A 20,973-nucleotide genomic window follows, 5' to 3' on the forward strand; every position below is an offset into this window, starting at 1 on the left:
CAGCAGACATCCGGAAAGTTAAAGTCACCCACAAGGACAAGAGGCAGAGATTTAGAGACTGTCCCCAGCTGTTTACAGAAGAGCTCATCAGCTGCTTCTTCTTGGCTGGGTGGTCTGTAACAGACTCCTATCACGAAGTCCCCCTTCTTGTGGGCTCCTCTGATTTTAACCCATAGGCACTCGATCCCATCCTCACCGTAATCCACTTCAAGAGTATCAAAGCACTCTTTAACATAGAGGGCTACCCCGCCTCCTTTTCCTTCCTGTCCCGCCTGAAGAGTTTATATCCCAACATATCTGTACTCCAGTTATGCGAGTCATCCCACCACATTTCTGTGATGGCAATGACATCATAGTCACCTTGCCCTACAACAGCTTCCAGCTCATCCTTCTTATTGCCCACGCTGCGTGCATTGGTGTAAATGCACTTCAGCTGGGCTGATGAACCTTCAGCCCTCGTAAAGGGAAGAGAGTTTATTCTCGATTGACTGGCCCTTGGAATAACTAATTCCACAGACCCAGTTTCATCCTTACTGTCCCCACTTGTACTCGCCCTCACTTGCCTGTTGTGGTGTACTGGTGGTCCTCTCCAGCACACCACTTCTCAGCCGCCGGTTTCCCACTTCCAGGCTCATTCCCAACTAGCCTGGTCTCCTCCCCTTCCCCCTTCACATCTAGTTTAAAGCTCTATTTAAGAGCCTAACTAGATTTTTAGAGATAACTTTAGTCCCCCTTGGAGACAAGTATGACCCATCCCTAGTAAGAAAACCTGAGGGTGGGTGGGTCACCCCATGATCAAAGAAGCCAAAGCCTCTCTCCTCACACCAGGCTCGGAGCCAGGCATTAATCAGCTGTATGTCCCTGACCTCCTGTTCCATATTCCTTAGTATTGGGATAGAACTAAACACCACTTGTGCTCCAGAGCCCTCCATCATCCTCCCTAAAGCCCTGAAGTCTCTTTTGATGGCTTTCAGCTTTCTGCGCTGTAAGTCACCATTACCTATTTGAAATACTAACAGGGGATAGTAATCTGTTTCCTTCACCAAGGAAGGGAGTTTTCTATTGATATCCCTCACTGATGCCCCCGGCAAGCAGCAGACCTCCCTGTGGAGCTGGTCCAGTCTGCAGATGGGTCCCTCCACTCCTTTAAGAAGGGAATCCCCTAAGACGATCACTCTCCTCTTTTTCCTGACAGAGGATGTTTTTAGGGCCCTCCGAAGATGCTGGAGCCTAGGGAATGTTTCTAGGCTGTGGGGACCATCTCCTTCTTCCTCTGCTTCTTCCTGGGGGATAGGTTCCACCTGCAGCATTTCATATTTATTTCTGAGGGCTATCTGGGGGTTAGTTGTTTGGGTGGGGGGAGCAGGTTTCCTGCGCCAGACAGGAACTTGCTGCCATCCCCCATCTCTTGTTCCCCCTGCCTCACAGATTATAGGATTGAGCTGCTCCGCCGCATTGGCTCCAGCAGCCTGCCGGGTTTGTGCGAGGGCACTGCTCCAAAGATCTATGTCCCTCTCACATTCCCTGATAGTCCTTAACCTGTTCACCTCCTCCCTCAGCTCTGCCACCACGTGAAGGAGTTCTGCGACTCGTGCACAGCTCCCACTACTGTAGGCGGTACCAGAGGCACAGGCTGGTGTGGGAGGGGGCAATGTGACATAGTGTTTCTAGAAATGGTAGACTTTGGAAAGTCTCACAGGAGACTTGTTTTTCTAATCAAGATGATGCTTTTCTACAACTTGAGTAAAAGTTCTGTAGATTACAGATACTACATAATGACAACATTAAATACTATGCCTGTGTTTTTCTATTCCCTGGATAAAGAGAATCAAACATCAAAATAGCCGTGAAGTGGTATAATTAACCCTGAATGCCATAATTAGATTTATGAGGCCTATATAATAACCATGCCAACGGTTCTTCCTTGGTGGCAAATCCTCTCTGTTCTACCACCCAATAGGTGACTGTGCTCAAGTTCAGGAGGGAGGCCAGTGTGCCCAAGGCTTCTATATGCTCTAGTGATAGGCAGTTACCTTTTCACCTAATTTGTACAACTGGTAGTATTTAGTTTACAGTTGAAAAAACAGCTGGATAAAGACTGGGGACCAGATGCAAAGAATGTCTTCACACATCATGAGCTCTTGTAGAGCAGTAAAACAACCTTATTTCACAAGAAGAAAAAAAACTTAATCATTACAGCTTTCGCACAGTATCACCTGCTCTAGCCAAGTGCCCACAAACTCTTCTATAAGGTAGGGACTAAGGAAATGGAAAGAGACATAAGAGTTAGAGAATTGTTAGCAATGATTAAAAGCAACTCTTGGTAGTTACTATCCCTCCAACTCAATATTAAGCTCTCTCAGAAGCACAGAATGATTTGGGTTAGCAGGGACCATGAAGGTCATCTAGTCCAATCCCCCTACACTGAGCAGAGACATCTTCAACTAGATCAAGTTGCTCAGAACCTCATCCAGCCTGACCTTGTATGGTTCCAGGGACAGTGTATCTACCTCTTCTCTGGGCAACCTGTTCCACTGTTTTACCACCCTCAACATGCTTAAGACTGTTCACAGAAATGACTTGCTCATGATAAATGATCCTTCTACCTACCCTGTATTTTAGATCCACCATAACGTTAAGTAGCTTACAGTCAAGGTCTGTACACTTCTTTGACAAAGCTCAAGCATGCAGCCACAGCCTTGACTGTGATTGTTATAAAAGCTATTAGAAAAAAAAACAAACACAACTAAAACCATGCTTAGATATGCCTTTGTCAATGTCCTCCTCCAGAAGCAAAACACTGGACTTTTGTCTCATGTCTCACCTCTATGCAATTAGTCAAAGTGAATAATAAAGTCTAAAATTGTAGCTACATGGGCCCACAGTCTGAAGTGTGATCAGGTTGATACAAGTGTGACTACGCAATCACCTCCTCACCTGCAGATTTTATGCTTACTCTAGCCAGGGAGAAAAAAAAACAACAAAGCACTCCTTCAGAAAAAACAGAGCACCAGAGGAACACTCTGTACAACTCTATTGGGCAATACATCCCACATCAACAAAACAACCACTCTTGAGGAAAAAAAAGGGGGGAGTTGTGTTTTGTTGGTTTGGGGTTTTTTGTTGTGGGTTTTTTGTAGTTTTTTTTTTTTTTTAATCTTTTGCTTAATGTTAGCTTATTTTCTAAGCCAGAGCTGAGTTTTATTATAACACAGAGCCTTCTTGCATCTGACGTTATAACATTTTGACATTATAACTTCTACCAATTCAGAAGTGCTAACTGAACAAAAGACTGACAAAACCTGCAAGAAAATATGGCTCATTTTAGGTGAAGATTTCTTAATCCACTGCAGTAAACCTGATTTCAAGCAATGTATGTGTTACCAGAAATAAACAAGGAACACATGTGATTTCAAGAATTTTTAGTCATTCAAGACAATATAACTGCAAAATAACTGGATCCAGGCTCCCCAGAAAAGTTTACAGTAGAAAGCAAATATTTCCAAAAAGTTTTCCTCTGAAATTGGACAAATCAATCTAAAATGGCTTCAGATACAAATGCTGGATAACTTTAGCACTTCTTCTGTAGAAATGAATGAAATAAGAGTATAGAATATCATTACCTTAAAGTAAACACCAAACTCCTATTATACTCAGGGCAGCTTCTGTATGTATTTCACATTTTCTCTGTCAGAGAACACGCTCACAGAAGTTTTTCCTTTCACACACAATATGCTCTGCAAACGAAGTAACTATGCAACAAAAACACCTACAGTAAAATAGTCAGGAAGAAAGGAAACAAAAATAAAATGCTAGAAGCCTATTTTCCTGTATTTACGTTCCTTTATCCAGTGTGTAACTGATCAAAAAATCTACAAGAATCTGCAAGCATTATCAACCATTCGTTCTCCACACTAGCAGGAACAGTATGCTCTAATGATAGATGATGGAACTGTAAATACAAAACACTCCTGTGGGGCGTGATGTCTGTGTTTTTGTAGATGACTTATCACTTCCCATTAGTAAAGGGCAGTTAATCACTTAAAATGTCATATTTAAAAAAAAAATAAAGAGCCTCACTTAATATGAAATATAAAAGGAGGAATGAAGAAATCTTTAGATACTATTTCTGAAGAGCAGTAAATTTAGTTTTACTGTCTTAGCCTGCAGTTCAACATAAATTTGAAAACTAAATTTTAGATACTATTTCTGAAGAGCAGTAAATTTAGTTTTCAAATTTATGTTGAACTGCAGGCTAAGACAGCTTCCTCATTTCATGTCAGTCAAATTACCTATAATTTTACTGCAGAAAGAAAGAGCCTTTATGTTTACTTTAAGTAACTATATTCTTAGGTCTTCATGGGAAGATTTAACCCTGCTTTCTACGTTACTTCTGACATATAATCCTTTTTTCCCCCTACACTTGGAAAAATACCTAAAACTCCCACTTCTTTCGGCATAAAGTATGAAAACAGTCATGCAGAATATAACAGAGGAAACAAGCAACTTATAAATCCACTGAAGCAATACAGACAAATGTAAGAGAGCTCTGCTATGAACAGAGAGCAAGCAATTGAGTGAAGTCAATTAGTAGAAAGAGGATACGATTTTAAATTACTGTATGTAGAGAGCTTTTGTTTTGGGGCTTTTTTTTGTTTTTACTTTTATTCAAATATAAAGGAAAAGAACAAAGTAGAGAGTAGGAAAAAAAAGTGTTCAGGCCACAAATAAGAAAGAAAAGACCTCCTGAGGTTAAATGTATGCAAGGCTAGAGAGGTGCCAGGCAGATAGGCAGAGCACAGGAAGGATAAATGACTAACAGAAGGAGACTGATAAAAAGATGAGAACCACAGCTGGGAGAGGCTTAGGATTGTCAAAGTCCTCACAAAGGACCCTCTATACAAAACACTCAGGAAGCACTTGTTCCTCACTTTACTGGAGCCCCTAAAGCCTCCTGATCACTGTCATCATGGGAGGAAACAGCTTTCAGGGAGATGGATTTTACCTCACCTTACTGCTCCAGAAAAAAGCCATCTTCACTTCCTGTATCTGAATCCATGTTGTTGAAGGACCACCAAACTTTAAATCTAATTACATTCTCTTCCATGTTGGCCAGTTCTGCATCAATCTATTTCTTGCCAAAATAATGCATCTGGTGCTTCCCAGCCTTAGAAACATTTACATCTTCTGCAAGATTCCTACTTATCGTACAACTTCTTTAGGTTTGAGTGGTTAAAGAAGAACACTTCAGGGTACTTCATGAACTGAGCACCTTGATACATTAAATACTAACACTATTAGTATAAATCTTTTTCTTCTAACCTGCTTTAAGCCTACTGCTCCAGGTTTAAGACACTGTAAAACACTGTTTCTGCAGATGGCATTGTTCAGGTTCCTCCATGTGCTTGAAGAGTCACTTGATTACCCCTTTTCCAAACCAATAAGCATTTCATTTCACCACCCCAAGAATGTAGTACTTGCTTTAAGAGAAAACAAAACAAAGCCCAACAAACAACAAAAACAAAGCAACAAAACCCCAAAACACATGCCTCGTAAAAGGCCAAAAATCTCACACGTTCTGCATCATCTCACAGTCAATAACCTTCCCAGTGTTTGCACACTACTGCTCCAGATTCACTCCTTCACACTTCTTGTGTATTAAGCAAAATATATGCAGGAGGCCTTTTCCTCCAATTTAAGTTTGTTCACCTTCAAAGAGACTCAGAAGACTAACACCTCCAACTGTTTACCAGAGATAGAAATTTATGCAATAAACAGAGTCAAAAATTACTCCATACCAACTCCTGCTGACCCGTTCTGTCTCTATTTTCCTTTGTTTGCTCCAGTGGATTTGTCTGACTTGGAATTGAGCTAACAAGGTTAACATGGACTAGAAGATAATGCCGGTATGATTTTGAACTTTGAAAACATTTCTTATATCTGCTTATTTTTAATACAAAACATTCACAAAAGGGAACAGGCATAAACAGAAACAACTGCAGCAGAAAAAGCTTTTAACAGCAGACACCTAGGTCTACAATAAAACTTGCTTTTTATGTTTTCCACCTTTTTAAAAACTCTATAGACTGTTCTGTTACTCGCATTAGTTATCTTTTCATGAACATTTACGGAGTCTTACATGAAGACTTAGGCATAGGACTTCAAGTAAGATTTTCTGCCTGTTACATCACCACGGAGTGACACCTTCCTGATACAGCCTGCTAGAGCAGAGCAGCAACTTGTCTTTTCAAGTTACACTGAAAGGGAATAGTACAGGGTAACAGCAGTAGCTGGTGTTTAGTATAGCAACAGATTCGTTTGTTTAGTACAGTAATAGATTTGGCAGAGCTTCTAAACAACGAGAAAAAGCCACCCACATTTACTCCCCACCTTCAGCAATATCAGACATGTAAAAAAGAAAACAATTGAAAGGATAGAAAAAGAGAAGTGGACACTACATTATCTGAAGAAAATTTGGATTAGATATTAGGAAGAAATTCTTCATGATGAGGGTGGAGAGGCACTGGCACAGGTTGCCCAGCTAAGCTGTGGATGCCCCCTCCTTGGAAGTGTTTAAGGCTAGGCTGGATGGGGGCTTGAGCAGCCTGGTCTGGTGGGAGGTGTCCCTGTCCACAGCATGGGGGTTGGAACTGGATGAGCTTTAAGGTCCTTTCCAACTCAAACCATGCTACAATGCTATGATTCACTTCAAATTCCAGCAGCATTCAGAGATTTGATGCGCTCCACTCTTAATAATTCCCAGCTAAAGGTAAGAATACTCGTGCAAAACGAGAAAAGCACTTCCACTGTAGTCTTAAAGTCTATCAGAGAACATGAAGAATTTGACCGAAAACAAAAAAAGAGAATAGGTCACTTCTCTTTAGACCCAACCACATCACAGCTTGAACTGCAGTTTTCTGCACTATTGTGCAAAACAACTGCTGTTCTAAAAATAAGCTGTTACTCAAACTTTGAGATATTCACTCCAGAGATAGGACTTCCTGATAGGAGATTAAAATTATTAGGAAGTGCCCTTCCTGTGTTTTCTAGACTGCTAGGCTAATGAGGTTGTTTTCAACAGTCCTTAAAAAAATGGAGATTAACCAATTGATTAGTGTTCACTGCCTTAAAGTGAAGTAACTTTGCATACAAAGCATACACAAAGAAGATTGCAATCTTCTCTGCTCTGGCACAATGCTGTAGCAAGTTTAGTTTTCCCTCTATTTCCAAAAGAATTCATACAGGAACTGCTTCCAGACCCTGTCAGTTGGTAACTTCTGTTTTACTCTACATGTAGCCCTACTAGAAATCAATAAGAATGCTTATGAAGGAGGTGAGTACCCTCACTTTCAGGGAAGTTATTTTAAATACAGAAAGTGAACAGCACTGGCCATGCATATATAGCTATGCCAAACCTAACCAACTCACTCAAACTATATAACAACATTATATAAATTCCGTACTCTTACTTTAAACAATAACTAGAGAACATATACTCCATACCATAACACAAGGAAAAAAAAAAATCCTGTCTTCCAGATACTAAGCCAAAATGACAATCAATATCAATTTTGAAGAAAAAAATTACTGGGCTCCATAATCAACTAACTTCTCTAATCAGTATGCTCTATGCTTTGCAAACAGCAAAAGCAGCCAAAAGGCTAAGATACACATGCAAATGCGGCTCTCTTCAATACGAATTGCACATTTATTTTGTGAAGGATGCTGGCATGTAGTCAGACTAGGAAGTCCAACAGTCTCTTTCCGATTAGGACAAGTTTTTCAAACTTTTCTAGTGGACAAAATCCCCCACCCACCACTAAAATAGGATAACAACATGGATTTTTGACAGACAGGATCCTCCTGACTTCCCACTGCATAAACACTGACTCCTGCAAGACTCTTGCTATTGCAACATTATGTAACCAACAAAATGATGACCATCGATGACTCTGAAGAAACAATGCTTCTTTAACCTAGTAAATAAGCTTTATCTTTTCTACTTCTACATTAGATATATAGCAGATCACTTTTAATAATGGAACTTCATATATGTAGACACAAAAGATTCTCATCTTAAGTTTATTTCGCCCTGTCTTCCCCAATTAACAGAAATTTACTTTTTTATTGCAGATGTTGCTCTCTCTGATAGCTGATATTTGAAAAAAAATATTAGAATAAAAGAACTTTTGAGTTATTCAGAGTATTCTTTTCATCCAGGATCAGTAAATAATTGTATTTATCCAAGATTACTAAAGTATCATTAAATGCTCTTTCACAAGACTGCAAGAAAGGTAAGCCCTCCACTTGTGAGAGATTTTAAACTCTTCATCTGATAAAGTTCCTGATAATGGCTCAACGTTAAAAATCACAACAAGTTCTCAGTTATTAAACTCATACTGCTCCTGCGACAAGAAGTGGGAGATACAGCCACGCTAGCCTTTGCCTTACCATGTATTCAAGTAAACACTAAGTGTTCTGCTCTCTTTCATGGAATGCTTAAATTATTTTACTTATCTTTCTTTTAAAATCTAAATATTAAAAAAGAAATTGCAAAGAAGTCAAGCTACTCTGAGACCAATCTTCCAAACTTTTCAAATGTATTTTGCCCTTCTGAATATCACTAATAAGGCCTTTTATCGACTTTTATTTCACAATACATTCACACACAGATATCCTCACCTGTTTTTCTAATAATTTGATTTTTTTTTCCCCACAGGTAATAGTTAATGGCAGACCTTAAGCAGTAAGGTTCTGTTACAGAGTGGAGGAATAGCTTAACTGTGCATGGCCAGAGAATAGCCTGGGAGGAAAAGACAAAGGGTAACTGAAGTTACAAACAGCAGCTTGCCATTAAACCTCTGCCCTGTGACAAACCCTCCAGGCAGTCTTGTTAAGAGCAGGTCTCTTACGGCAAGCTGCACCTTTGTGTCGTCAAAGCAGCTAAATGGCAGGGAACTAAAGCCAGTATTGTGTGACAATTTTTTTATACTTTCAGTATATTCCCTAAAATAAAAAGTGGTAAAAGGCTTCTGCTACAGAAATAAACAAAAATCTCACCTTATTATGTTCATACTTGTATGGGATTTTGAGGGTATCCATGGCTCTGATCATGGCCTGCATTGCTGTAAAAATATTCTGGTACACCAGTTTTGTAAAGCCCCTTTTGTCTTCATCAGAGTAACCTGATCCATGAATGATTCTCATCTGCTTGATAAACGTGCTTTTGCCACTCTCTCCTGTGCCTGCAAGACAAATAAGAAGGATATTCTTTAGCCACTGGATACAAACATGACTTTTTGCACAATGTGGACAGCTTGCTTAGCACAGGGCTGAACAGCATCAAGTAGCGCTGGCAAGGTAATTACAAGGACGAGCTCGGTGTCAAATAGCAGCATCAGCGGCAACTGAATTACTACTGAATTAAAACTTGTATTTTGATTTAACAACTAAACTGGGTGGAGAAAACTCCAAAACACAGACATATGACTGCATATTTAAAAATCTTCCATTCTTGAAGAAATAATTGTCTGAAACATCTAACTTCATGTAATTACTACGAGACATCTTATCATGAAAACTCAGGAAGTTAAGAAAAAAATTATCTTCCTTGGTCATCTTTCAGGATGTCATGGTATGCCACATACAACCACTATATATATTTGTATTTTGGTTCAGTTGATGGTTTGGGGGGGTTGTTTGTTTTGGTTTTGATGTTTTTTTGTTGCTAGCAGTAGTTTTTTGTTGCCAGTAGTGTAACAATTACAGCCCTGCAAACTTTAACCTCAGAAAGGTGATATCACAGTTAATTAAAATGTGGCTCATACTCATTAATTGACAGTCATTCCTTCCTTACTTTAAATTTCTTTGTATCTCTCTACTTTGTACCAAAAGTAGTTTGTAAATAAACTTTTCTAACTATTTGTCAATTTAAAGTGAAGATCTGTTTGTTGGAAATTTCATACAGGACATATCACATAACATTTTTCCTCTACTCCAATTCAGTGAGCTCATCGTCAGTAAGAAGAGCTTATCTAGATTATTCCTGTGCTTGCTTAAAAGGAGGAGCTGAAATTTAGAATAAGCAGTTGCACAGCCACATAAAACCTGTATTCACCCCGCTACTCAGCCCAAAGACATGCATCTGAGCACGTTGCTCAGTGCTGTGCTCTTCAGCCTGGGTTTTTAGTTTCATCACCTCTGTAAAGCTTTCATACCTTATACCATAATACCCATCTTGCAGCACAGAGGCAGCCATTATGCCCCTTACGTAATGTCTTAGGTGTTCTGTCAGAAATGTGTTTCACAGCAGTGCACTGCAAGATTAAAAGAGCAACCCTTAAGCATTTCTGAGAACACACAACAAAAATCTGACAGCCTCTGAAACCTTTGCCTTTACTGTAAGCATCATTTTGAAATCTTTGCTCCCATTTCCCATACACAAAATTCCAACACAAGTTCTTAAACACACTATTCCAGAAAATCAAGCACAATGTTACATACCAACCAATTTTACTTTCTCTGAGGAAAAAGTGGTTATTACTGTAATAAAGAAAATCAATGCTCAGAAGCTGAAAACTGAGACCAAGCCTGCTTCCCTCCTCAGGCTCAACAGGGATCCTTAGTCTGTGTTGTGGTCCGGAGCATGGCACCACATGCGCAGGCTAACTTTGCAGGGCACACCCTAGCCAAGCATAACGTACCACACAACCTGACCAATTCAGGCTAGCCAGGAACTAGTTGTTGCTGAAAGGGTGACACAGTATGGGCCATCCTCGGTCAATGACATCTTCCTGTCTTCCAGTTCAGCCAGAGGTGAGATCTTTACACTTCTGCAATTTACCACTGGGGGATAACATTACATTAAGACCATATAAAATTACAAACCTAGACAAAACAGAACTATTGCACAGCAATAACTTAGGCTGCCCTTCAGATCACCACAGTTTCTCTTCTTCTGAAACCTATGAAACAGCCATACCCTTATGTAAAGTGGAAAGTACCATACTATACATTTTTATTAATTTTGTAATGCTGTCCAGCTTTTCTGCAAGATGTTACATGCTTAGTACAAAAATCTGTTCAACACAAACCTACAGATTGTACAATAATTTGAGATGTCTTTTTGACACAATTAATTCCTTTCCTAAAGATTCTGCTTTAATAACATATAAGAAAATAATCTCCACCAAACACCTCTGAAGCAGTGGAATAAAAAGTGACTTCCAGTTCTGGTCCTGATGCTTACCTACACAGGAATCCAGATTCATTCTGAACCCTGAAATGCAATTTTGCACAGCAACAAAAAAAGTGCTAATATTATCAACTTTGTTTTAAAACAAAACCTTCTAATTCCTTTAAGCCTTTATTGAGAAATAGATAGCAATTAATATCACCCATGATAATCACATACAAGAAAACATATTGCTAAGGCAATCTTAGAGAAGGTTCTTCTCTAAGCATGCTAGGGAAGACAGTATTTCACATTCTTTACACCTTGTAAGTGAGTACAAAACCCTCAACATGTAGGGAAACAAAATTAAATTCCAAAGAAGAACCTGTCTCTTATTTAGCTTTGTAGTTCTGTATTTTGGTGTCACTATACTGAGACTTTGTCTGCCAAAGACCAGTAACAAATTATTCTTGCAGATCTAAAGACATACACACTAAAGTACTGTACGTATTTTTATTTAGTTCTTCATAATTTATGTGTATGAAAAATGTGTATTGTAAAGACATAAAATATGTATAACCACCCCTATATACATGAAAATGTGCTCGCTCGCTCTCTCTCTCTTTTTGAAGGCCATCTCAAAGTTTTTTCAAGTCTGTTCCTCCCCACATCAATGCTTAAAACCACTTTCCTGTGCCTGGCCACAGACTCATTTTCTGGTTAAGTCAGGAGCAACAATTACATCGTTTCTAGTTCTCCTTAACTACATGGAGCATCACAAGTGCAGTGGCAATATGCGTAAAGTATCCTGGTGAAAACTTTAATAATGAAAGATTTCCAGCACAGAATGCATGAAAATGGCATAAAAGAACGTCAATGACAGATAATAACAAAATTCAAAGAATTGCCCCAAAATCACAAAGAAGTGAAAAAATTCATTTTCAGCACAATATACAGGAACTCACAAAAGCTTCAGGTTGATGGTTCTTCTTAAGCTTGTTACAATCAAGGGTAGAAAGTAAACATTTTCATATTGTTGCTGACAAGAAAAGCATACAAAGATGACTTCAAGTACGGCTTTTTTTTTTTTTTAACAGTCGCATCACATCTTTATTTTAACAGAAAACTTTCATGTGAAAACTGCTTAACAGTGATAGAACACCATTTACAAGCATGTCACTATGGATTTGCTTAGATACCTCTCTCCAAACTAAAATAATTAGAAAGAAAGCAACCAACGTTATCTACTATCAGAGATACAGGGGAAAGTTGGCATAATGAATTACCAGGGTTAGCTAAGCAAAGCTGTAGTCATTACAGCATTACTCCTGGTGGGATGGGATTTTAAACTATCACTATTACAGCACTGAGTCAAATCTAAATTTCATATTTATATATATTTTTTGGCTTTTTAAATCCCATGACTGGCAAGATAAAGACCTTGACTGATGCACCACCAACCTTGCCTTCTACAACCTCATTTATAACAGAGAAAGTTAAGAAACACAGCTTGTCAATACATGCCTCAAATCTTACCTACTGCCACAATAAACAAAATCAACACTGGGTAACAAACTGCACAGCCTCCTGAGTAGGCCTGTTTCACCATGTGAAAAGAAGAAAACTTGAAAGTGGATGAAAACATCTATATTTCCTGAGAGGATATGAACACCTTATGGGTTCTAACCACTGCTTCTACTGCCAGCATCCCAGAAATACCTCCAGCTGATACAAGGAGAGAGCAAAGATGAATTGGAAAAGCAAATCAGCAGAATGGACCAAGGTCTTATCCCACCTTGGTGGACAGTGAGATCAGTTTTCTGCTGGCTGCCATTGCACATTTAAGTTAGTCAAGACTTGGATCAATTCTCTGAAGCCAAATGAATCTTCTTGTCTGTCACAAGATAGTTGAAGAAAATGCAACATACCTGAATCTAAATAACACCACCACCAACCACCACCATAACCTTTGAGTATTACTGTAGAGAAGAATCAATGGCATGACTGGAAAAAAACCAAAACCAATCAACAATTTCCTGATTCAAGCACACAGTATGGCTGGTCATTTAACTTTAAAAAAATTTCTTTTAGGATAAAAACCACACCCAAGTGATGAATGAAAAGAATTAAGTGCCTTCTACAAGCACTAAAGAAATACCTCATAGTCATGAACTCTCATTCAAGCATGACATCATCTTACAAATCAGCAAATCTTTGAAGATTTCCCCAGATTTTTTTGTCTGAATGGGAGTAGCAACAAATATCACTACATCATCAAGAACTTTACAGCCAGAGATCTAAAAGTCCCACCATCAGGTGTATCTCCAAAAGCAGAACCAGGAAGGAAGTCAGGTTGCTTAAACACAGCAGTTACTCTTTACATACATGTTTGCATGCACACATGCATACACATCATGCACAACTTAGTATAAAATTACTATTACACCTGGTGCACATCCTGCAAAAAAGAAACGATATATCAAGTGGTGAAACACAACATTCTTTGCCCTATGAAACTTAATGGAAAAACATGGTTAACTTTAAATAAGTGACAATGCAGCTAATGGTTTTAAAACTCATGTGGTGGCAGATGAGGAAGAGATAGTAGAATTTTAAAGTTATTCAAGACTAGAAGCCTAGGCTAACAAACTTTCCTTTCACATGGGTGTGCAACACATACCTATGTCTTCACATTTCTCTGCAGGGTAACTTAGATATGTCTGAAGCATAATACCTTGAATGACCAAATACAAGGCTGTTCTTAAACTAAAACAAAAAGTGCCATTCTCTAAGCAGAATCCATAGTGATATCTGCTAAGTAAAGAAATGTTGCTGAACTATGCCTGATTTTGTGTTTATTCTTAAGTCTGATCTATGAAAAGCAAGGAAGAAAAAGGCCACATTTTAATGTTGTAGATTTAATATTTAAAATAGATAGAAAAGGATATTCTTAATACATAAGGAAAAAAAAGTCATTGAAATCCACTACCTTGTTAGTTACTATCCACATGTATTTACTAAGAACTGTTAACTCAGAAGTGCATATGGTTGCAGAAGACTGACTTTTTTCTTGGGACTTAGTGGCAGAAAGAAGTCCAGAGGTAGCTGGAAAGTGAAGATTCATGGGCAGAGTAAAATCAACATCCAGCGCAGACTAGGCACAGCCTGGCACTTATCTGTGGACCCTTTTTCTATTTGCAATATTATTACACCTACACTGCTTCATCGAACGTTTACACAGAAAAAAAAAAAAGCTGTCCCTTGTGCACTGCCTCCCAGATTTAATGAAAAATGCAGAAATCAATCTTATCAGGTATTAAAGGAGTAGAGGAACCCCTATGAAGAGTAAGTACCTAAATAGTAATACAGAGGTGACACACGGGAAGAAAAATATTTAACTATAAAGTTATATTTCACTTGGAAAAGAATTTTCTGTCCTCTCTGCTACTACTAATTCAGCTACATAAAAACCAAAAAAATATGGTTTCTTTTGTTGCTATTCCACAGTGGAATGCAGCAGGATCACATTTCTGCTGAAACCAAGTATGGCACTATATGAAAACACAAACTGTGCAGAAATCAGGCCTTGGACTGGACCAGCTTTGTAGGTGCCAAAATATCTGAAACATATTACAGAATGCATGAGATCATCCCAGAAGCTGAAGCAAAGGAGTCAGTCTATCCAACCACTCAGGACAGCTGTCAGGCAGGACACTGGGCTAATAAAGACTGCAGCAAAACTGAGGTGAAGATGAAGCTTCCCAAGATCATCCTGCAACACCTCCAGGCAAGTTCTGGAGCAAAACTGGAGTACCTTTTCCCCACCAAAAGAAGGCGAGGTTAGTGAAGCAAGCAGGCTCCTAAACCAACAAATCTATCCATCTGACATGATCAAGCACCTACGCAGCTAGATTCCTCATTTCAATGCCTTATGAATGAATCCTTACTTCCACAGCCTTGACCATCACCTCTGTCAACAGTGGCTACAACTAGAGAGCTGCCCATCAGCTTCAAACTGGTACAGCTAATACCTAGCACTCCTTTCTAAATGATGACTCAAGTACTCTATGCATTTTTTTAGTCCATTGCTTAAAAAATATTCTCTATGACACCTTGTATCTCTATCGTAATTCCTGAAAGACATCTAAGTAGCAATCTGTACTTCCAACTATTTAATGTATTTATTTTGAATGCAAAAATACCCAAAAAACCTGAAGTATAACACCAATGAATTCAAATGACAACTCATCCACAGACATGAGTGGAATTCCTATGAGGAAATATTATGAGCTCTGATAATGAAAATAGTACACATACTTATATTTTCCATAAAATGAACAGTAGTACTGAAGTATCTTCCTTCTGTGATTACCAAAATCCTTAATATATATTAATAAGATTACATCTCACAAAAGTCACTTAGGAAACATTTTCAATGGTGTATCACTTGGACTAATGGAAAAGACTCTGGAACAGGAACACATCTGTAGTTTCAAGGCTATAAAACAAGCCAAAAAGGGATCTTAAGGTCTCCTGATGTCTGTTCCTACACCAACAGCATACCATTTTGTATTCATGTTAAAAACCAGATGGAATGACCACAAAAAGCTAAGTTAGGAGAGAACTTGAGTGACAGACTTCGAGATTTAACAAAGCACAGATTTAATTTAAGAGGCATTAATAAAAAACCTGGGAGACATATATATACTATTGTCAAGTATATGTAACACTATTGTCAAGTGTTTGTTCCACTGACAGAGTCTCTTTAATTTAAACTGTTACATAATCATAATTATTCTGTTCATAACCCACATCTGCATATTTCATTTGGTTTCAAAAAAGGAAGCATACAATCATTTTGCCATTCACTAAGCTGCCTCCTCTGTGTCATTTTAGTAATTTATAAACATTTATTTAAGATTATATTTTATGAAAGAAAACAAAATATAATTTCATGAACGACTCACATAACAACAAAAGAAAGCCTGGTAAGTTAAGTAAAGATTCCTTCCAAAGATTGGACAGGTAGAAGTCTGTGAATATAGCTCAGGATGTGGACAATTGTATCAAATAAGTACTGCAGAACATCTACATCTAGAGTTAATTGTTTCAAGAATAGTATTGAATGTCTTAAATGATCGTGAAAAACTATGCAAATGTTACCCATGACAAAATATTACTAAAACTGTTGCACCTTTTCCTTAACTAGACTACAAAAATTGTATCATCTCTATACAAGAATGATACTCTCCTCTTTTTGATTATGATATGCATAAATATAACACTGTACTAATTAACGTCTCTACAGCAGAGTATAGGAGCTGAATTCTCTCACTTCCTTAAAAAAGGGAAAGAAGATCTCCCAATATGTAGACACTTTGAATGCTTTCTAAAGCAAAAAAATCCTCTTACAAATTTAATCTAGCTGTGTTTGAGCAGATAAACTTTGCTTATCACCCTAGTACAGCCACTAAACTGAGACATAAAATTTATACTCATCCTCATTGTACCAGTAACACAATTAAAACAGTCCAAGTGACTACTATAATAAAGCCTAAATAACACATTGAATCACTAATAATTGGGAAGACAGAATTAAAATTTAAAATTCAGCTGACATTCTGCAGCTTCTTAAATGAATATTAAATCAAGCTTTTCACTGAAACAGAACCTCTCAAACTCCTTCACCAGAAATCTAGTTAATCTAATACAGTTTTGTGAGAGAATGAAAACCACAGCATACTACTACCATGCAGCCAGGCACAACCCATTACTGTACTCCTCTATACCCTCACCTAAAAAAAAGCAGAACCTCCTTATTTTTTCAAACTGTAATCAGATAATTTTCACAATTCTAGAGCCATCTTTTATTTTCCCTTTTTATTTTAAAATATATTTTCTTTGAGGAGATCAGTATCATACACATTCACCTGCAAGTCAAAATGAATAGGTTTTGTAAGTTACTTATTACTACAAAATTGTAGTAAAATACTCACCACCACCTGATTTCCTGTGAAAACTGACTTAACTATTCGGACAAGAACAGGAATTGAGGTTAAACGTCTTCACTTTCTTTTCTATTCCCCCCCAGTCCTTCACCTGTACGTGTAAATTAGACTGAAAACGATGGAGGGCCAGCTCCTGCAGGTCTTCGGGAGCTGGATTTCAGTATGAGACTTTAGTTTCCTGCATTGTAAGGATAAGTCTTGACTTAGCTCTAAACTTTATTAAGGAAGATAGTTATATAAGAAGTAGGAGAAAAGGACGTACTCTTTCATTAAGTAAGTCTACTGAATAAAAGGTTTGAAAATAAAGTTTGGGGGAAAAAATGCAACTGTGTGTTGAAAAAAAATAAGTTCACAAGTTGCTTAATACTCACTTAATACCTCAAATAAAGTTTTCTTAAAGGAGGGGGCAGAGAAAGAAATCACTATGTGATTGACTTAAGACTTAGTCCAAAACAATGTTATCAAAAGCAGCAGGGTGATTTGATAGTAAATAATGAGATATTATGACTATGTTATAAAAACCTACAGTGACATTTTAATAATGTTGCATCTTCTATCATTACATCCATTTCTAAAATGAAATAGCACCCACTCCTCAAGATGATGTCTCAAAAGGCCTTGAGTACTTCACATGAGGACCTTTATTGTTTAAATTCTTTTCAAGTCTCTTATTTTTTGTTACTCAGGAGGGTTATGGACAGACATAGTTCCTATTCCTAGTAACTCAGATGCCATTTCAGAGACATTATAACCATTTTTCTTTGATTACAAGGACAAACACTGTGAGAGTTCAAAATCATAATAGTTTTCTTTTTACCACAGGAGAAAATAACATAACTTTACTACTTCAAAAAAAAACACATACATCTTCCGAAAAAGTGATCGTCGTGTCTAAAATTTAGCAGAAAGGTTTTCTGTTGGGTTCCCTGCTCCAGGCTAACATTCCTATCTGAATGAAATTGACATCATTGTAAATCAAAAAGGAGAATCTGGACCTCTTGACGTGTTCTATTACCAAATGTAACTATCACGTAAAAGAACACATCTACAAAACAATAGCTGTATTTACCATGCCCATAAAGCCTTATACTTTTCATGTCCTGCTTTCATGAGGTGCAGTTAGACTCCTTATCTTCTAATTTGTTTTTAAGTAGTACTGTAATACGCTAAGACTGATATTCATTTGTGTCCATCAGAAATGCCAATAAAAACACTGTTATTTAATTTCTTCATCTTTAACAATACGTTAACAACTAAGTTAAATGGCACAAAAACACAATTTCGAAAAGGTTTTTAAAAAATAATATTTAGCTTATTTTATGTTTGTGACCAATATTTTGCAAGCCTCATGTAAACTTGTGACCTACCAGTCATACAAAAGGGCACCATCCAGAAGCTGAAAGGATACAGCAGAGCATTTTGTTTCTTAGAATGTGAAAATATTTCACAATTAATTGTCTTATGGTTTTACTATACTAAAACTAGCATAAATGTATTGCGGGTGGTGGAGGGGGAGGGAGGGGAGAAAGTAGAACTTCTGTTATTATGCTGTATTTAACGATATTACTAAATACTGCTATCTTACAATAAAGACTAGGAACATTCTTAGTGCTTTGGCAAATTTCTTCCTCGAAAGTGGTTGGCCACTGCTTCTAGAAGAGACAGTCACTCAAATCCTGGGCTTTAGCCTAGATATCATGGAACACTCCTTCCAGGGAAAAAAAAGCCAGATGAACGAACAAAAAATCTTCTCTTTGGTTTCCAAATTTCTTTTATGTCCTTCATTCATGCCAAAGAAAAAACATTTTCATAAGTATTTAGATGACAAAAAAAAAATTCAAAAAAAAGAAACATCATGCTTGTTCTTCTAACAGATGAAGAGTTAAGAATAAGCTCTTTCGGGTCCCACTGTACTAGGTCACATGCTCCTGAGGAAGATACTCAAGCTGTCCCCTCAGTCTCTTGTGCTGGTGCTTTTTTCGTTGTTCATCCTTCAGAGCACGCTATGTCCTCTGTACTAATAAGATAATAAGCCACTTCTTTTTAACATGTAATTAGACAAGAGCCAACCTACTAGTATCATTATCAAACTTACATAATAAACATAAAGGAACTATATATCAGATGTTGGTATGCAGATACTTCCCAGACCAGGTTCCCTAATCCATTCACTCACCCAGTGCTAGACTCCAGAAAGAAGGATGCTTTTAAGTCTCAAATATACTCCTCGCACTAAAACAATAATGGAATTTTTGCTTCAGTCCAACTACAAACAAACAAGCACAAAGTGCAGGGTCTTGCAAGCACAGCTCTGCACTGTCTACAGTGGGGAATTTCCGGAGGCAATGCACGATTTTTAAAATAACATACTTTACAACATGTATTACACATTGTTTATCTTCCCTGGTTTCCAAAAAAACCCTACATCTTGAGAGTGTCATAAAGGCAATACTGTCTTAATGGTGTAAACAAAACATGAAGTCTTCCAGCAAGTATTTTTTGTCTCACATTTAACCCTTTTCCCCTCATACCTGTGTGAAGTTGATGCCTCCACACCCCTCCTCCTTGCCCAGGGAGAACAAAGAGGTGGCGGCTGCCCAAACCCACACCCACTCATACCAAACATCCATCTCACTCCCAGACACCACCACCACCACTCTGGCCACTCTGTCTGTGGCTGACCACAGCATTAAACTTGATATGGGGAAGGAGGGGCGGGGGGAAGAAGTGGGTTTCAGTATTTTATGAAAAACAAAGAAGAAACTTCCTAGAGAAAACAGAACAGGGCATGGAGCTTCAGCAGACAAAACTGCTGCCAGGGAAGCAAAGGCTAGGTGGTAGGAGGGCAAGGCCAACACAGACACCACTTTCAAAACAGCCTTCAACATGGAAGCTTCTTAGAGCAAGAGAGAGGCTCTGTCCTCCACAGACCTGTCCCTTACAATAAGCAGTGTTCCTTTATCCCTTCTCTCTAGGGACACATGCTGAGCCCAGCATAGCTGACAGCCCATGATAAGGAGTCCTGGCACAGCAGCAATACAATAAAAACACACTACTCGATTTTTATTTTCATCCCTCAAATAATCTAAGAAGTTCAAGTGTGGGATCTGTGTTCCCCTTCTTCCTACTTTTACAGTGTCATAGCTTTATGTGTTTCTTGGCACACACACACATGGGCACGGGTGTGTGCATGAACACACAGCGAAATGTAGGCTGGATCCAAGACTGAGAACGTTTTAAATCCACCCAGAGGGAAGCACAGTTCCTGATATTGTGGCACATTTCCTGCCGCTTACGGCAGATCACCGTTAACTTCAGTGTTTTTTTCACTGCTACTTTGCCTAGAGAGAGTCACTATTTATTTTTTTTTGACATCCTCTTGGAATTTACATCTTTTCAGCCATTACAAGGAACTGTACACTAATCAGGCAGATTCTCCAAAATGAAGCTAGTCCCTCTGCACAACTTTTTGCCCTGGAAGCAGAATGGACAAAGGCCGGCCGGCTCACTAGCTGGACAGGAGTGACACAACTGCTATATTATCATATCTCAGGAAAGACAGTCCACGTCTGATCTCACACATTTTTCATCTACCAAGATTTGAATATTATTAATAAAAGAACTGAATTAATGTTTTGATCCTGTTACCTGTTTCTTGTAATGGAAGTAGATCTACATGTATGCATTTACATGTATGCACACATACACCCAGAAGACGACTCTACAGATGCAAATATACTACAGGCACTCTCAGAGTTTAAGAAATCAGGTCAAGGGTAATATTATCATAGA

General features: G+C 38.2%; 1 protein-coding gene across 1 annotated transcript in view; it reads right to left on the reverse strand.

The window, feature by feature from the left end:
• LOC104058397 (guanine nucleotide-binding protein G(q) subunit alpha) overlaps positions 1-20,973 on the reverse strand; it is a 138,068-nt gene that overhangs the window by 90,374 nt on the left and 26,721 nt on the right. The window contains exon 2 of the mRNA XM_054053895.1: positions 9,061-9,245. Within this exon, the coding sequence (XP_053909870.1) occupies positions 9,061-9,245 (185 nt within the window). The remainder of the gene's footprint in view (positions 1-9,060; positions 9,246-20,973) is intronic.

The sequence above is a fragment of the Cuculus canorus genome, chromosome Z (genome assembly GCF_017976375.1).
Source record: "Cuculus canorus isolate bCucCan1 chromosome Z, bCucCan1.pri, whole genome shotgun sequence".
NCBI lineage: Eukaryota > Metazoa > Chordata > Aves > Cuculiformes > Cuculidae > Cuculus > Cuculus canorus.